Source organism: Python bivittatus, unplaced genomic scaffold (genome assembly GCF_059951505.1).
Source record: "Python bivittatus isolate LINGU-HERP-01145 unplaced genomic scaffold, Pbiv_v1 ctg000080_np1212, whole genome shotgun sequence".
Lineage (NCBI taxonomy): Eukaryota > Metazoa > Chordata > Lepidosauria > Squamata > Pythonidae > Python > Python bivittatus.
Window position 1 is genome coordinate 35,725,658 of NW_028277035.1, and position 18,547 is coordinate 35,744,204.

General features: G+C 38.4%; 1 protein-coding gene across 2 annotated transcripts in view; it reads right to left on the reverse strand.

The window, feature by feature from the left end:
• Positions 1-18,321, reverse strand: part of MGAT4B (alpha-1,3-mannosyl-glycoprotein 4-beta-N-acetylglucosaminyltransferase B) — a 119,382-nt gene extending 101,061 nt beyond the window's left edge. For both annotated transcript variants that reach the window (XR_015794782.1, XM_088133833.1), the window contains exon 1: positions 17,896-18,321. Coding sequence is in view for 1 of the 2 variants with exons in the window: in XM_088133833.1 (XP_087989959.1) it covers positions 17,896-17,992 (97 nt within the window). In the remaining variant the exon portion in view is untranslated. The remainder of the gene's footprint in view (positions 1-17,895) is intronic.
• Between the last annotated feature and the right edge of the window lie 226 nt (positions 18,322-18,547).

An 18,547-nucleotide genomic window follows, 5' to 3' on the forward strand; every position in this document is an offset into this window, starting at 1 on the left:
TAATATAATTCAGCTATTCTTCTATAAATGCATAGCAAAGTCACCTGGTTATTCAGAAGAATCTCTTAGTATGCTCAAACAGGGATGGTACTTATCTTTCAATTGGCATTTCATCCTGCTTTATGTTGCTTAGACAGGCTGACCAAGTGCAACAGCTCCAACACAACCTGATGAATGGGCAGAGTTCACAGAGAGAGGGGAAGTACAAGAAAGAGGACAAACTGTAACAGAGGTTACTTTGTAGGAAATGAAAATTGGCAAGGTTATTTCTTTATTTAAAGTGTTCACGTGGCCGCCCAACTCAAACACTGTAACTCTGGATGGCTTACAATAAACCAAAAAATATAAAGCAAAAAACAATTTCAAATTAAAATCCAATACAAAACCCTTAATAGGCAATCAACAACTCGCCATTACCGCCCCAGATGCGACTCCAATCTTTCTGGCTGAATTTTTTTTTCTTTCAGACCATCTTATGATCTAAAGGAAATGCTACCTTAGGATGTAATGGGAAAGAATGCACTATGTGGAGACTGTTTTCCTAGTTATAAAATGGAAGGCTTTACAATTTCAGAGTAGTCATGTTCAGAAGTTATGATATGGCTCTGATTTATGCTTGATTTAACTTAAGAACAATCTTGATTGCAGTGATATTCAAGTTAACCTTTAGATTTTCCAATGGTCTCTTACTAGAATCCTCATATTTACTGGGTTCTGACAAAAGCACATTATGCATTCTAAACAGTCTCCAAAATGTAACATGCATTTACTCTACATGGACTGCAATGTAGACATCCCAGGGACCATAAGATGTTTAATAATTTCTCCTTTATAGATTTAGTTCCAAACACAGAGAGATGAATCTGGCACTTGATCTCTCTCTTGACCTCTGCAGATATTTCTAAAGTCCTTGGTTCCCTGAAGTCAAAGGAGAGAAAAGGACAGAGAGAAAAGGTGCGTGGCAGGAAAGAGGTGGGGGGAGGAGAGGGGGGAGATTTGTTGGATTCACAGTATACAGGTAGCTTCCTCTACTTATTGGGGGGGGGGGAGAGAGAGGGATCAGCTCTAGATCCAGCCTAGAAAAGATTTCTTTCTTCTAGTTTCTAAGCATGATGAGGAAAAGAACAGAAAGATGCAGACATCTCTCTTCCCTCATTTTTGCCTTGCTCTCCTGCTGCTGAAAAAGTTTTGGAGCTGATAGAACTTCTGAGATCAAAATAATCCAGCTATCTCAGTAGGCTTATTCTGCCCTTGTTTGTTTGCCAGTATGCAGTGCAAGAAAAAGAGGTAAGTCCTGACCCAAACAGGGTTTGGCAGAAGCTCCATCTCTGGATTATGCCTTTAGAGTGCAACACTGTATAAGAGGATTCATTATAGAAAGGAATATATTAGTGATCTGGAAAAGCAATAATATTTAGTTCTGGGGGGAGGTGTATGGAAGAGTTGAGGCTGCAAGAACTTTCCTTTAACTTCTGAAGGAAACAGAATGGGGGAAGTTACATTTGAAAAAAATGAGAACAATCATGGAAAATGGCCATGTGACTTAAGCTTTGTACTAAAGACTTCATTGTCAGGCTTGGAGGTGGTGAGTGGGATATTTATATACAGGTAGTCCCCAGTTTAAGAACAAGTTCCATTCCCAAAGTCTGTCCTTAAATTGAATTTGTATGTAATCCAGAACAGTATTATTGTATAATAGTGTATAATTAGTATTGTGTAATGAACACGAACCATTGTGTATTTAACTTGAATTCTGCTATAATAGGCTATGTTCTTAACTATGGGTCGCCTGTAACCCGGGCATTCTTAACCTGGGGACTACCTGTACACAATCTTCTCACTTGAATAGTGAGCTGAAAAGCAAAGTGTATTCAAAGATTTCCCAGCCTCTGGACTTACAATAGTGTAAAATTTTCATCTGCAGGAGAAAAAATGTAGGAAAAATGGAATATTGATCATACAGAAGAGTATGAATAAGAATGTATTCAATTTCAGTTTGAAAAAACAAATAGTGCAAATAAAGGATAATAGACTATTGGAGGAACAAAGAGAATAGTAAAAGAGCAGGGGCAATTTGATCTAACGAAGGGGTGTCTGGGGAAGAATTTGCTTGAGCTCAACAATTGCCCACAGTGAACAGCTCAACAATGGAAAGGAGAAAAATATATGGTAAAATGAGTAACAGGAGATTAGAATGCACATAAAGTATGTGATTCTAGAATACTATCTTTAGAAAAGTAAGTGGTCTTTTGTCTCAGTTGCTGTGTGCTAAATTTCAAGGAAAAAAAAATAAGAATCAAGGAGAGGGAGAAATGCATATTACTTTATTTTTTTCTCTCCTTTATTCTCTCCTTTATTCTTCTATTTTACTCAAATATCCTATACTTTGGAACATAAATTCTACATAGTGAAGAATTCCTTATACCAAGGATCTATAGGTTAGTTCACAACATCAGTGTGGTACATTACTGATATTACAGGACCATAACTACAGGAAATAAAAATTAGTAAAGTTTCAGCACAATAACAACAACAATAATAATACAGATTTGGAACAATGAGTAGAAATACTATTTATGGATATCTGTAGACCATATGTCTACAGATGTACCTTGATTTTGCAGTTGCTTTGCATGGAAAATTGAATTATTTTATCTAAAGTGCTTGAGCTGCCATGTATTTCACAGCCAATCCTCACTGGGAGTTTTCTACTGAACTCGTTCAACTAACCCACATGATCCAAAACTCAATGTGCTCATTCTGGCAGGGGCAGGGAAGATGTGTCATATTAATTTAATTTCAAAGTATAATTTTCAAATGTGAAAATACTCAAAATGGATTCCCATGAAAGTTAACTTCTGCTTTCTTTTCAAGGTACTTATGTGGTTTTCAATGTTTCACAACATTGTGGAATAATCAAGATATTTTACTGATCATGACCTGTTCTTTCCATACATATGCTATCAGTTTATATACTGTAGTCAGTTACAAGGTATTAGGAGTGGAATAATTATATAATATTTTGTTTTACGTGAATCAATCTTTTCTTCTAGTTTAATCTTAAAATACATGATAGTCAATGCCACTATTTCAAATAGTATAAAAATGTAACTCTAAATATTATCACAGCCTTTTAAAATGTTTGCTTTGTTTTTACATTCTTGCTAAGTAGGATTAACATGTAAATGCCCTATTCCTACTTTACAACTGGTTAAAAAAGCTATATAAATAATATCAAATACTAAACAGCTAGAACAATGTCAGTTGCATCCTTCTGCATCCTTCTGCTCTATGACATGTGAGAAAACAAATTATGAAAGGGTGGATTATAACCCAAGCTTAGTGTAACATATCTCAGAGTTGGTTTGTTGCATGTCATAAATCAGCTCTCACATAGGGGCTTTGGAAAGGAATGTTATGAAGAGAATATTTGCTACAAGTGTTTGTGCCTAGGAAACAAGCCTCTGATTTGCCAAAATAAATCTTTCAGGGGCTGAAATAATACAGTTAGGAAATTGCATTTTTAAAGCTATCTGTTTACCTATCCTCCAACAAATCAATGTTCCAGCATTAAATCAGTTCATTAATGAGAAAGATTAACAGAAAAACTGACAACCACTTTCTACTAATGGATCTACATGTTTCTGCTTTGTGAAGAAATATTCATATAACTCCCCCGCCCTCACAAACCACTACAGCTTCAAATGGTACAATCCTAGAGTCCTGAAGGAAATTGAATGAATGCATAAATCAACTTTAGGTTTATTGTTGTATTTTCAAAATGCTCGCTTTTCAAATACAAAGCTCTCAAGGAAAATGTTACCTGCTCAGAAAATGTAGCAAGTAGGTTTAATTTTGCCATAATTTCACACTTCTTCTTTCCTAAGTAGTTACAACAAATGGAGTATCATCAAGGATCTGAGACTGATCTGAAATTCTTGCTTCACTAGATTAAAGATGCCAATGTAATTCTAAGCACTGCACTCAAAGCAATGATGCTAAATAATAAAAATACTTTATCAGTACTTCCGTTGCCAGGTTATAATCTGGAGATAATGGTCTTTGTACAATCAGAGATTTGCACAAAGCTTAAATCCACTGCACAGTAGCAAGATTCTGAGACCATGAAGTACTTTTGTGAAATGGGAACAAGTAGCTGCTCAGCCCTGTAGATCCAGCTGCAATTCCCCAGTGAGTCCCAGCTTTGACATCAAGCCTTATCCTCTTATTATTTGCAACCTTATCAACCTCTTAAAGAGACAGGCTGTCTGAACGAATTTTCCTCAGTTGTATGTCTATAGTTCATACAAGCATGAAATGCTTTCTTCTAAACTGAGGTCCGTTCTGTGTTATTCCAACTAAAATTCATCCATAGGCAATTGTATATTTAAAGAGTTGTGTGAATGCATGAACCACATAGTTCCATGTACAGCCTACATTTAATGTATGGGAGTTACTAGTCCCCTTCCCACTGTACTTTCTCAGAACCTTACCATTCACTAATTTATTTATAATGAGTGCATTTCTGTAGTAGTACATGAACTCCATTATTTCCATTATGAACAGATAACTAACACATTAATAAACTACTGGCATTGCAATACTTAGAACCATCACTCCAAGTACAGGTAGTCCTTGCTTAACAACCACAACTGGGACCAGAAAATCCATCACTAAGTGACATGGTTGTTAAGTGAGAATCACATGACTGAGACCTCACTTCTGCCGCAGTCATTAAGTGAGACACCATGGGTTGTTAAGCAAGACATCACATGACTGTGACTTGTGATTTTACTGCCAGTTTCTCCATTGACTCTGCTTGTCAGAAGCCAGCTGTGAAATGTGCAAATGGTGATCATGTGACACTGCCATGGTCATAAACACCCAGCGATGGTGAATTGCCCGAATCTCGATCACATGAGACGCTGCAATGGTTGTAAGTGTAAGGACCAGTTGTAAAGTTACTTTTTCAGTGCTGTCATAACTTTGGTTGCTTAACAGGGCAGTCGTTAAGCAAGGACTACCTGTATGCCTTTTGAGAATAACAATAACAACAATAAGGGATGGAGTGTTGTCCCACAAGATTTATAATCCTTTAGCACTGATACTGAGCCAAAATATAGCAAATATATAAAAAAATATTCTTTTAACTGGGAGAACACTCTCTCTTCTTGTAGATAAGCTTTCACCCTATCGTAATACAAGAAAAATCTGCCCTACCATTCTTTTTCCTGACATTCAAACAGGATAAAGAATAGGACACACATTTCACATTAGAAGAATTAGAAGTCTAATTATCCTTCATAGGTATTCTTCATGAAAAGAAGAATCCATAAGAAAATTATGCCTTCAGAAAAATTGATTTTTCTACCCAGAATTTAATCTCACATCACTTAAATTTGGCAAAATCACTTGGATTGAGATTTTAGCATGATTTAACACGATTTATTTATTATTTAGAGAGCCAATTTGGTGCAGTGGTTAAGGCACCAGGCTAGAAATTGGGAGACTGAGTTCTAGTGCTGCCTTAGGCGTGAAGCCAGCTGGGTGACTTTTGGACACTCACTCTCAGCCCTAGGAAGGAAGCAATGGCAAACCACTTCTGAAAACATTGCCAAGAAAACTGTAGGAACGAGTCCAGGCAGTCACCAGAAGTCAACACTTACTTGAAGGCACACACACACATTTATTATTTACTTATCTGCTGCATTTCTGTAATAGTTATCACTAGTTTCTCTATATTATTTTCATGCAACCCCCCCGCAACAAATCAAACAATAAAAACAGCTAAAACAGACTAAAACAATTGAAGCAACTAAAGTCCCATTGTAGCAGTACCTAAAGATCTAACCACGTATATACATACATACATACATGCATGCATACATATATATATGGCCTTCAGCCCTAGGAAGCATTTTCCAAAGCGCTGGTGCCAGAATAAAAAAAGTCCAATTCCAACTTGCCACCAGATCAACTAGCAGCAGCTGGGTGCATTGGATTTGCTTACAGTTAATTGAGATATGTAATGATGAGTTTTATATTTGCTAAATAAAATGATTATTTTAGGGCTTTGTTTGACTTTGCTGACACATGGATTGGAAAAGACTTGGTTTATTGGATTTGCCTATAATTGAGAATTTGTGGGGGTTGCTAAATCATATTATTTAGCAAATATAAAAGTCATATATATAAAGTACACATGTACTTTATGTCAGTTAGATCCAAGCTGTGAAATGAGCACTTCCATCTTACCTAGAAAATCTTTGAGGATTGATAAGTATGTTCAGAATAAAAGGAAAAGAATTAGTATACCGCTGCTTAACAAATGCAGCAAAATGTTAACAGGAACAAAGAAAAGACACTTAACTATTATTTTGGTTCAGTTTTCTCCAACAAAACCAGTGCCTGTTCCACCAGAAAATTATGAAGAACAGGATGAAGAGGCAGGATAAAGCTTGAAACTGATAAAAACACGGTCAGGAAATGCTTCTTTGCTTTGAATAAGATGTTGGATCGATATGAATTTCATCCTAAAATCCAGAATTAACTAATGATCTGGTCTAGTCTGTATGAACTTTGAGAAATGCTGGAAATTGGTGAAGTGCCAGATGATTGGAAGAATATGATGATCCAACAAACTACAGTCAGTCAGTCTGCCACACATCTGGGAAGATTCTTGAGAAGATGATAAAAAATATAAATCTATAAACACTTTGAAAACAATGTGATAATTTTCAGAAATTATCATGGATTTGTCAAGAGCAAATCTTTCCCAACTAACCTTATCTCATTTTTGATCAGGTGTCTTCCTTAATAGGGAATGTTGCAGACATAAAATACCTTGACTTAAGCAAAACATTTGACTAAGTACCCATGACACACTGGTTAGCCAGCTAGGTAAGTGAAGGCTAGATGGTATGACAATTAACTGGATACAGAACTGGCTTGGAAACTGCACTCAAAGAGAGCTCATCAATGATTCCTGATCAAATTAGAGATATTGAGTAGGATACCATATGGGTTGTCTTCTCAATATATTTACTTATCATTTGGATGAAGTAGAGGAGATGCTTATCAAATGTAGGTACTTTTTTGAAGACAAAAATGAATTTTAAAATGAGCCTGATAAATTAGAGGAATTGGCTGAAAGTAACAGAACAAATTTAACACAGACCAGTTCTGCCAACTCAGTATAAGCCAGTGGCTGCAAAAAAGGCAAATGCAGTGTTAGACTATAGCAACAGAAATATTATTTCAAAATTGCTGGAAGTAATAATTCCAATTTATTCTGCTTTGGTCAGATTCCACAAGTATTGTGTCCAGATCTGGGTACCACATTAAAAGAAATTTTCAGAGAAATTGGAAGAGGTACAAAAACAGCAATAACACTGATTGGGGAACTAGGAACTAAGTCTCAGAAAGAGAGACTGAAGGCACTGAGTATGTTTAGCCTTAAGAAAAGATGATTAAAGAAGGATATACTATCACTCTTCAAGTACCTGAGAGGATGTCACATGGAATAGAAAACCTATTCTCTCTTGCTTTTGCACGCAGGACATGGAATACTGGATTTAAGTTACAGGAAGGCAGATTCTCACTTAATGTTAGAAAATACTTCCTAACAGAAGGAACAGTTCAACTATGGAAACCAATTACCCAGAAAGGTGGTGAGCTTCCTTTCACTGAATGTATTTTAACATAGCTAAACAGCTGTCTGGGATGCTGTAATGTGAATTCCTGAACTCAATAAGGGATTGAATATGATGGCCCCTTTCAACTTATGAATCTGTGATCAGGTAATTATCTCTCACCCAGACTATTATCACTTGTAAGAGGGCATTTAGGGAATCTACACCACAACTTAAAAATTATGAATATGTAGAGTTCAATATTAGTTTATCACTCCAAAACTCCTGATTAATATCAATTTCTGCTAGAGAAAAGGGAGCTATAAAAATACCACTTTTGCTAGTTTCTTCCCTGACCACCTTCCCCTCACATAACTTTTGCCACTACAGATAAAGAATCTCAATGAGAATTTTATAAGTTAGTAAAATGACACATTCATATTAAATACCAGAGTTTTAAAAGGATCAACACTGTTTCTGTTCTTATCAAAATCCTGATATGGCTATTATTCTGGTTTAACCAGCCTGAAGATAGAAGAGACAAAGAATTGGGGAGGGGGAGGGGGAGGAAGACTATTAATGCAGTATTAGGATAGTAGGAGATTTAATTCATTCAGCAGGTATTCCCTACAGTGATGATAGGCCACAGAAAGTCTCATGACAAAGATGACATTGATTGAAAAAGTTAAGTGCAATTAAACAAGCATGGTGCATGCAATAAATTTAACTTTACTGCAGAAAATGAGATAGTACCTCCGTCACTCAATCTGTGACTCTACAAACACAAAAAACTATGAGCAGTAGAAAAGGTCCTTGGATAAAAGTACTGAATTGAAATGTGAAAACAAAGTAGGGCTCAGTTATTAACCTATTCCATATTTAAGATATATGAGATGAGAAATGAGGAGAAAATGCCATCAACGGTCAAACTCATTTTGCTAGGAATTTGGAAGAGTTTTATCTTTATGTTAGTTCTTTAGAAATGACCAAATTAAGAAAGCACAGAATGTCTATTTCCATGACCTATTCTGGAATTAGGTAACATGCCACAGGCACGAATGTACCAACAGCCATCTTTGTCTGCATCTTTAAAGTACCTTGCAGATTAACCGATTTTCAGGGGACCAGAACATCAAAACATCTAATCATCATCTGTCTTCATAATTCCATAAAATGCCTCTGGGTGATACCAGATCAGATGTTCTTAGGAAATAAAGGCAGTGGGCAGCTGCAGGCCAATGGTCCACTTTAGGTAAGTGTTCCTTACCATTGCTTGGTAAGGAGGGAGGATGGACTTGACCTGATAGAAGAAAAGGAAGAAATAATGCAACTTGGGAAGGAAAACACAAGAATCAGTGAAGTCCACATGGACCTCTGGGAGAGATTAGGAAAGCATGTAGAACTACCTGAGGGAAGAAAGCAGACCTTGTATGAGTAGATGAAAGAAAGGATGGGAAGGAATGATCATGACCAAAAGAGACACAAAGAAATTAGTGAAATGGGGAAGTGGATCTTGAGCGCTACGAGTGTTGAGCCAAAACAACAGAGTTGGAGGGGCTGATTCTAAATGGGTCAGATAAAAGGAATTCATTCAAAGTAGTATGACTGTGCTTTGGGACTTTTAGTTCAGTTCTTTTTGACATTAAGGTTTTTGGATGGTTCCCTTTTGCCCTGTAAGAACCCACTGCCTTTTGTGAAGGGGTACCCTATCCATTCCCAATCATTTCATATTCTACCATAGTAGCCATCTGGCAATATATCCATTGTATCTTCTCAACATCCAAATGTTCCATGAGTCCAAAAAGGATGTTTCATACTGTATATTAAGCGAGGTATAATTCTATCCATTTTTGCTTTACAGTATTGAATAAGAGGGTACATTTTATCCAGTATAAGAAATTGTCTACGTAAAAATGAATGTAGCTGACTGACATTCATAATAAATGTTTACCAGTTAGCAGCAGTAATAACCTCGTAAGTAAGCAGAGAGAACACACTGTGTTTGAACTGGTACTAATTCTGATAAATGATTTGCTAGGTATTTTTCAGAAGCAATGGCAGGGAGTTACTCTTTTGTGGGAAAAGGTTGCTACCACAGAATTATGTGCTTCAAGGGTTTAATTGTTACCTGGCCACTACAGTATTTTTCCACTTCTAGATCATCATTCAGACCTGTCACTGCAGTCAGCTGGCTAGCTAAAGTCGGGGATGCCTGATAACCTATTAAATTGCTTCAGTCCATTTCCTAATGAACAAGTTTCAACTGTAGCCATCACCACACTGCTTCTTTTTGACACCTGATGCACAAAAAATGTCAGTGACTCACAATTTTTCTCCTGGTTTTATAAGTCAACATAGTCCTGGCAATTTTTAGGTATTAAAGATAATTGTAACTCTGTGCTGCTAAACCAAAACTGGAATATAGTTAGCTTCCTTTTAAATACTTCATCACATTTTTTTCCCCTCTAGGTGCTTAAATGATGGGTAAATCTGAATTTTTTCTAATTGCTAACTATAATTTGACACAATAGGGCAGCGTCTTGCAACCTGATTATGATAGGTTTATGGGAGTTGCTGTCAATCACATCTGGCCCCGCATTCAGGCTATCCTAGGACACTGAACAGTGATGGAAACGTATGATGAAAATCGTTTGAGCTGTTCTAATGCCACACCTGAATAGTTTTGCCTGGATTAGGAAGCCCTTCATGTAAATAATTTTAACTTTAACTTTTGGAGAGTTGTGCTTCTGACCAGAGAGTGGAGGGAGTTAAGTGTTCAGTGTAGATTTGAAATAGCAAAATACCAGGGCAGAAACCAGATTTGTATAAATGTTTGTTACTGTTATTAAAGTGAAATGGGGAGACTATTCAGCTTCTCTTTCAGTTGGGACTAGCAGAGTTTACTTTGGTTGCCTGTCCTACACTTCCCCAGCCTCTTACAATCCTCTTTTTCTATGCTCCATGCTCATAACCCATAACAATGAGAAAGACACCACATAAAACTTATAGGCAGTGTTTTCAGCAACACACTGAATCACAAACCAACTAATCACATTTTAATCTACCAAGCTATGCAAAGCAGCCCTGGTAAGGATTGTTGTTCAGTGGCTGTGCTTATGCCAGATACTTAATCAAGTCAGTTAAAGATCTAGCAGTTGCATTCATGAAATGGGACAGGTTTGGTTAGCATTACTTTTTTTTTTTTTTTTTAAAGTTTAGCATGTTGTGTTGAACCTGGTCTATTTAGTTAGTTTGTTCAATATATTCAATATATTGTGGAAATCCACAGAATGGGTTAGTTCAGTAACCAGGTTAAACACATTATATAAATGCGGCTTGCATATAATGGGAACTCAGGCAATTGGGCTGATTAGACCATGGCACAAAATAGTTCCTTGCAATCAAAAAGGACAATATCCCAGAAGGCGGCAATGGGAAGATACATTCACGAAATCATAAGTTGCTGAGCTCAATTCTAAGGAGCTTTTATTTTACTTTAATGTCACTTGGATGGAAATAGAACAGGTAAACATCTTTCTCTCTGTCACTGGTTAATCCACTGCTATCCATGTGCTCTTCATTGTGTCATGGACCAGGACTGAACTTCACATATAACTGCATCAGAAAGGAAAACCTGGGGTATCACAGATGCCGTTATAGTAAAGGCCCTCTTTCATAGACCAAGAGAAGAAGCAGAGCAACCATGCTTCTTCTGTCACCTGCTTACAACTCCTGTAACGACAGTAATGCCTTCAGAATTGACTGGGGCTTATAACTTTTTAAACTATAAACTGGTACTGGATTAATGTTCAAAGTTTCCATCTTGTTCCATGCTGGTTACCCTGTGTCTTGCCTATAAATATCAAACCAATTCTTTCTGATGGACCAGCTTTACAGTCCTCAATCCTAACTATGTCTGCTTGTCTTCCCAGCTCTACAATTCATAATTCAGCCTCACCCGTAACATTGACTTGTGACTCCTCTGTAAGCTTTAGTTACAAGCTAGAGGTATTGATTATTTCAGCAGCTCTCATTTCCATGATGCCTGAATTACTGGAATATACCTTTTTTATTGTCTTCCGAACTTTGTCAACACATAATATGCAATCTCTAATGTTTCATTCCAAGCTGCAGGAAATGTTAAGTAGTAGATATACAAATCTTAAAATATAAGGCTCATAAAAGAATGATAACATTCATTATCTCTTTCAGCTTTCATACCTTATGTCAACATTCTTATAATGGCAAATTTGCCTCCCTCTCCCAAATATTGCAAAATAAAGGGCAATATCTCAGCTAATTTTAGTTTGTCCCTACCATATGTTTAGGCATGCACATTATTTTTTATTAGATGCAACTTAATTCTTGTGATGATTGTTTTGAACTATTTAATTTGCAGTGACTAGCAGAACTCATATTCAAATCCCCACTCAGGACATCCACATGACCAGCTTGCCACCACATCAATGGTCATTGTACCACTATCACTGACCATTTCTTGAGAGCAAGAATGCATGATGTCATCCTTTATCTACTCCCAGGGAAGGCAACCTCCACCTGCCTTTCCTTGCTACATGGATTTTCCAATTTGTGCCAGTTCAAGCACTGCGGTCTAGTTTGTCTGCTTTATTTCATTGTAGGCAAACTGCTTCACTCCAAGTAGTTACTGTGCAGGAACACCCCACTGCTCTGCTCTAGTTGCTGGTCTCTGCCCTGCACAGCCAATTTTTTTTTTTTTAAGTTTGCTGTTCCACAAGTTCACCAGTGGAATGGTAAAAAGCTGGGCTTTTTTGTTGCAAGTTCACTAATAAAACAGTGAAATTAGAAACCTGTCTTTTTTTTAAATTGAAATTCGCAAGAGTTCTACCACGTTCTCCTCCTAATCTAAGTGACACCAAACTGTTGTGTTTGCTTTCTTTCTGTTTTTTAACCAGCTAAGGTGGAGTAAAAAAGCAGGAGAATCCACCAATTAGGAGCTGTCGTAAACACAGTCCAAATGACACATCATGCTGTTACTGTGGCTAAAGTGGAGGGCAGAGGTGAATTCTGGAAAGGACTTTCTTAAGGTGGGTTCTTTTCCAGAGGGCTTATAATACCCAGGAATCAAGCAGCTGAGGCTGCAGTGTAGAAAATCCCTCAGACATAAAGTTACCTGGGTAACGTGTGGCCAGTCACTAGCTTTCAGCTTACCTACTCTACATTATCCAACCTTGTTTGTTAGAACATCGTTTAGATGAAGAAAGTACTATATATGACAACTTCGGTTTCTAGAGGAAAGGTGCAGTATGACTACAACAAACAACTAAATAAACCATTCAATATTTATGTAAGTACAGTATATATATTAGAGTCCTGTTATTTGAAAATAATTAGCATGCATATTTTCCTTAGATTTAAAGAAAAAACTGAAAGATTTGCAACTCTAAATAACAAAGGAAGAGAAATACAAGAATTTGCCATTTTACTACAGGTACATGAAATGATTAACAATTAAACAGCAAGCATAAACTGCAAAAAGATTGTTTTCATTTCGCTGCACTTCATATGAGTGTTACCTAAGTGTCATTTCTTTTTTAAATAGAGAATTACATGTTATTGTTTTCGGCAACCATTGCACGTATGGGCACAAGTCAGTTTTCTCCAGTGTTTAAAAGAATAGAGGGACAAAGCAGGGCACACACAATCTTTTCAAGAAGGCCTAGATAGCAATAGCCAGTTACTGTTAGAAATTTCTCTACTGATATCACTCTCCAAATCTGTTTATGTAAAGCTCTGTAGGGAGAAGGTTTTAATGGGATTTATACCACAGCTGAAAGAACCTTTTAGTTGATGAGTAATGCAAGGGAAGCAAGGAAGGGCATCCCCAAGCCCAAACCCATTATGCAGCAGTAACAAAGACACATTGTTTAAATGGGTAGGAGGGAGTAAAATAGCCTCCAGACAGATGGATGATATGGCCCTAATGACTTCTAAAATGTAGAAACTAGCAGCCAAAGTAGAGGCACTAAGTTAATAAAGAAGCTAAGCAGTAGGCAAAGCACAATATCCATTAGCTTTGCCAGAATGATACCCATTGACAGGAAGGACTACTCATTAAGTAGTTTGACTGAGGCTAGGCTTAGCAACAGGCTTCAGACCTAACCCTCAGAACAGCCCTATTAATATTCATTTAAAAAGATCTTGTTTTGTAGTAGCACAGTAACAGCATAATGCTCAATAAAAAGGCAGCGCTACAGAAAATCACTGGATGGGTTCAACAACACGTTATGCCAAAACCAAAGAAACCACATGATTGCTTAGGCCCACGACTGTATTGAGTTAAACCGCTCTCCACCCCTCCTATGTCTGTGCAAAACAATGCCATCCTAAAATCTGTTCTCCCCATGCCAGTCCCTATCCTGTTGTGTTGGTAGTGAATCCCTGCCAACTTCTGTTGTCCTGATTTGCAGATGCAGCAGTTGTTATAAGCAAAGTGTTTGGCCTTTTCTTTCAGCTCCTGCCCTCCCAATCACCAGACCTCAAGTCCAAGTATTATGGATTTTACATACCTTGAAGCTATGCTGGGTTAGTGTCGGTTTTCGATGGAAACACTACATTTAAGCTGGTGGATGAAATAATGACTGAAGATGAGGGAAACAGGTGCCTAAGGCAGGATTATGTACCATGGCAAACTGGAAGCCTAGACCTTAAAGTGATGGAGGAATTCAGCTTATATAAGTGCCCTTTACCTAATATAAAAATTGCCAGTGTAGCAATGAAGAACAGATTATCACCACTGATACCTGCTTCTGTATATTAATGCTACTTGAGAAGAGGGGCAGCAGGTATAACAAGTTAAGCTGGTACATTTTAACATGAAGATCATCTTTAAAACTCTTATTTGAAGGTCTTCAAGTGAATGACAACAAAGGAAATTACACCATTACACTGCTGGAAAATGTAAGGTGAAACATTAGAGGCAGAGTCAACTTTGCATGGGTTAAAGCTGTGTAGCACTTCAGATTTGAAGGCAAAAAAGTACTTGTAAATGCAAGGAGGTGCACACATGGCACCTGTCTGAAATCGCTTCAGCCAAACACCCCTTTCCCTGGAATCAGCTGTGAAAGGTAGCCATGCAATCCCAGAAAAAGAGGGAAGTGCCTTAAGTAGTTCAGACAGGTGTACCCTGAAACACCTTTCTGCCTTCAAAGGCAAATTACTATACAGCTCTAGTATGTGTGCACATATGTGGTGCACTGCTTTTATATAAATTTATGTTTTACAATATTGATTTGGGAATTAGATTCATATTATTCTCTATTAAAGTCCATAACAACAATTACTGTACATGAAGGAAATGAAAGAAAAAAAACTCCCTAATTTTTCTTGAGTTGATAGAAATTATACCAGTCTTGAGAGAGCCTAGGTATCTGCTATTTTGAAAAACACTGCTTCCTAAAGGTAAATTTGTCCTTCAGCTCTGCACAGGCTTTTCCAACTCTCTTATCATCCAGCTCTCTTATTGTAACAGATGAGTTACATGTGGTTATTAACTTGGTGTCTGTGCGGGTACATCCATATGTGCGTGTCAAATTCAGTAAGAAAATGAATTTTCACAATCAGCTTAATGTTTCACGTAGAATATTAAGGATATTGATATTCATGTAGAACATCAAGGATATTGATAGGAAAATTGATAAAAAATGTATTCCACTTATGCCATTTTAACCTTCTGTGCTAAAAAACCACACTGAAAATTACAATTTCATAATTCTAATAAAAAGCTCATATTTGTTTCTCTAGATAGAATATCCCCTAGGTTATTTGGCATTTAGTACTTAGATGATTCTCCTGAAATAAAAATGAGATATTTGAGAATGCTGCAGCCCAATTGTAAAGCTTATCATCACAGGATAGATATGTTAAAAGTAAAAAAGTAAAAGTCCATTATTTCAGTTTCATAGGTGGCAGATACAATAATGTCAAGATGCTGGTGCAAATCAACTGTTGAAAGTTATATAGGTAGTCCCCCAGTTTAAGAACGAGTTCTGTTCCCATGGTCTGTCCTTAAGTCAAATTTGTATGTAACCTGGGACAGTATTATTGTGTAATACGTAGAAGTAGAATTGTGTAATTAACTCAAACCATTGTGTATTTAACTTGAATCATTGTGTATTTAACTCGACTTTTGCTACAATAGGCGCCATTCTTAACTATGGGTTGTCCGTAAACTGGGCGTTCTTAACCTGGGGACTACCTGTATTTTAATAGTCAACTGATATTTGTCTTAAAAATTCTTGTAAGTTAACGTATCAACAGTGTAGGATTTTGGTTCTTTTTATAATATTGTAGTATTATGGCACAGCAACCTTCTTAAGAACTGCTGCTGAGTTTATGGTGGTAAAGCAACATGGGTGGCTAACATAGTTGTGCTGGCAGTAGACTTCAATGCTAAATGTGTTTAATACAGGACCATTATATGGAACACAGAAAGACAGGAGGGAGAGTTCAAGAATTAAAGGGCTTGATTTGAGCTAATGTCACACAGTATTCGAAGGCATTTTTTACTGTTTCTAGAATGATATGTTAGCACTAACCTTATTATTTGTGTTCTCCATTGACATTCTCAGCTTTCTGTTATTAGGGACCACAGAAACAACAGGTGCAAACCTTTGCACAAATCCTTATTCAGTACATCATCAGTGTGAGTAAAATTTTGCACTGCCACATTCATATATATCTATGGAATCAGAGTGCTCAACAACAACAACATTTGGTGGGAAAGTTATTTATCCAAACTGCCCCTTTCAATGTAATAGCCTTTATCTGGATTTTATTTTTGTTTGTTTTGTATAGAGAAGGGTAAAAAAATTTACGCTAAGATTATTTTTAAAAAAGCTTTTATTTTTAAATGTATTAAGTGTTAGTATTATTTTTAAAAAGTGGGTATAACTTTTTAAGTCCTTCATGTTCCTTTATTTTAGTATATCAAAATGCAATGTGTCGAGTAGCCCTGAGAATAACAAACAAGTAATAAATAATGAGAGAACACATTTTTTCATACTTCCCTAGCTTAGCTACCAGAAGCATCAGTTTTCCTATGCATGAATCTTAGAATTAAACTCCCGTACTACCATTTAACATATTTACAAGTTCTTCAAAAATGATATGCAATATAGCCTTTAAAATCTTATTAACATGCCTCAAACATGGTCCCTTCTTATACTTGCCTTCCTTCTTAGGCTACTGCCATCATTTTTCCAAAATATATAAATAGGTAGAAACTAGTTTTTATTCTCTTTTTGTTGCTTCAAGGAGGCTCACAATTCAACTGATTAACACATTTCTCACAAAATATTTAAAATACATATAAACAACAGGACAGACCTTAAAAAAGCATATTCCAGTTCAATACAGAACCCTATGAGTAAAAAGGAATGGGGGAAAACAAAATTAAGTGCACCAGATAAGTGTGCTAGTCCTGAATACTACAGCACAGGACCCAGCTGAGGGCCTTGATCTGTTTTTGCTCACTTCCAGTGCTTCAAAGTTCAGGGACACCCTGAACACAAAGAGAGATTCACATACTTTGCTTGGCCAAACCTGGGCAAAAACCAGAGTTAAAAGGTGCACCTAAGTAAGCGCCCTGTATACATGGATAAGAGTTGTAGATGCCTTCCTAGGGAAATATTAACATAAAGATGGATAGTGCCAACAAGAGAAATGGGAAGAGGTGCGGAAGAACAAGGAGAGACCTGTTCCAAGGGGGTAAATGTAGATTTGTCTACATTTCCTGCCATAGTTTGCAAATGAAGGAGAAGAAACTCGCAGTAAAGGGCGAAGGTCATTGATCACCTGCTTGCACTCCGAAGGTGTATCTCAGATTCTTTTCTTTTTAAAGTATCTCCTGACCACGTTTTGGGTCCCACCAAGAAAAACCCGAAAACGGAAGGGATAGGGAAAGGACAGCCTGAAGAGAGCAATTCGTAAAAAGGGAGAGGCTGGTCGGGAGATAGTGCGCTCCAGGCTTGGGGGTTCAACTAAAGAACTCGAAATGGGGTTCAGCAGCCAGCTGGATTCCGAAATAACGTTCAAGTTCCGGTGAAGGGTGTCTCCCTCAACCAACGAGAGGAGGGGACCAAGGCAGCAGGTTTCGGGGTCCCTTAGGCTGGGATGTTCTTCGAGGTTTCCCTCCGGATGGGCCGGGGTTCTCTGCCCTCACTCGGGCCAGGCGCAGTGCGCAAGGCGGGAGCGCTCCTCCCTTCCCCGCGAGCCCCTTCGTTACCTTTGTGCCCGCCGAAGGCCCCGTACCACGAAAGCGAGAAGAGCGCGCAAAGGCAGCCGAGCAGCAGCGTGAGGAAGGTGCCATTGCGGAGCCTCATGTCCTCCGTCTCCTCGGCGATGGCTGTGGCTGGAGAGGCCGCATGTCCCGGGCTCTTCGCGGCGGCCTCAGTCTCCCGGGCCCCGGCGAGGAGCGGAGGCGGCGGCAGGGGCTGCCAGTGCCCAGGCGGGCGAGCGGGAGGGACTCACCGCCGCCTCCGCCTCCGCCTCCTCCTCCTTCTTCTGCGCCTCCGCCCGCTGCCCTCATGCACTGGCCGCGCCCCACCGGGCCGCCGGCTTTAGCGGGCAGCAAAGGCTCCTCTCCCAGTCCTTTGCCTTTCCCAGGACCTGGAGCAAACAGAAGGCTGCTGTGCCGCCGCCGCCGCCGCCGCCAAGGAAGGGAAGGGAAGGGAAGGGGCGGAGGTGGTACCATCGCGTTAAAGGAGCCGCGCGCGCGCCTTTCGGCAGGCACGTGCAAGCCATCGCGAGTACTCCGGCTAGTTGGTCTGCGGGGCGAGATAGACTAGCGAGCGGCTGCTGGCGACGGACTTGAGGAAGGAAACTAGGCGGACAAAGCCGTTGCTGGACTATAAACCCCATATCCAAGCAAAGACCGG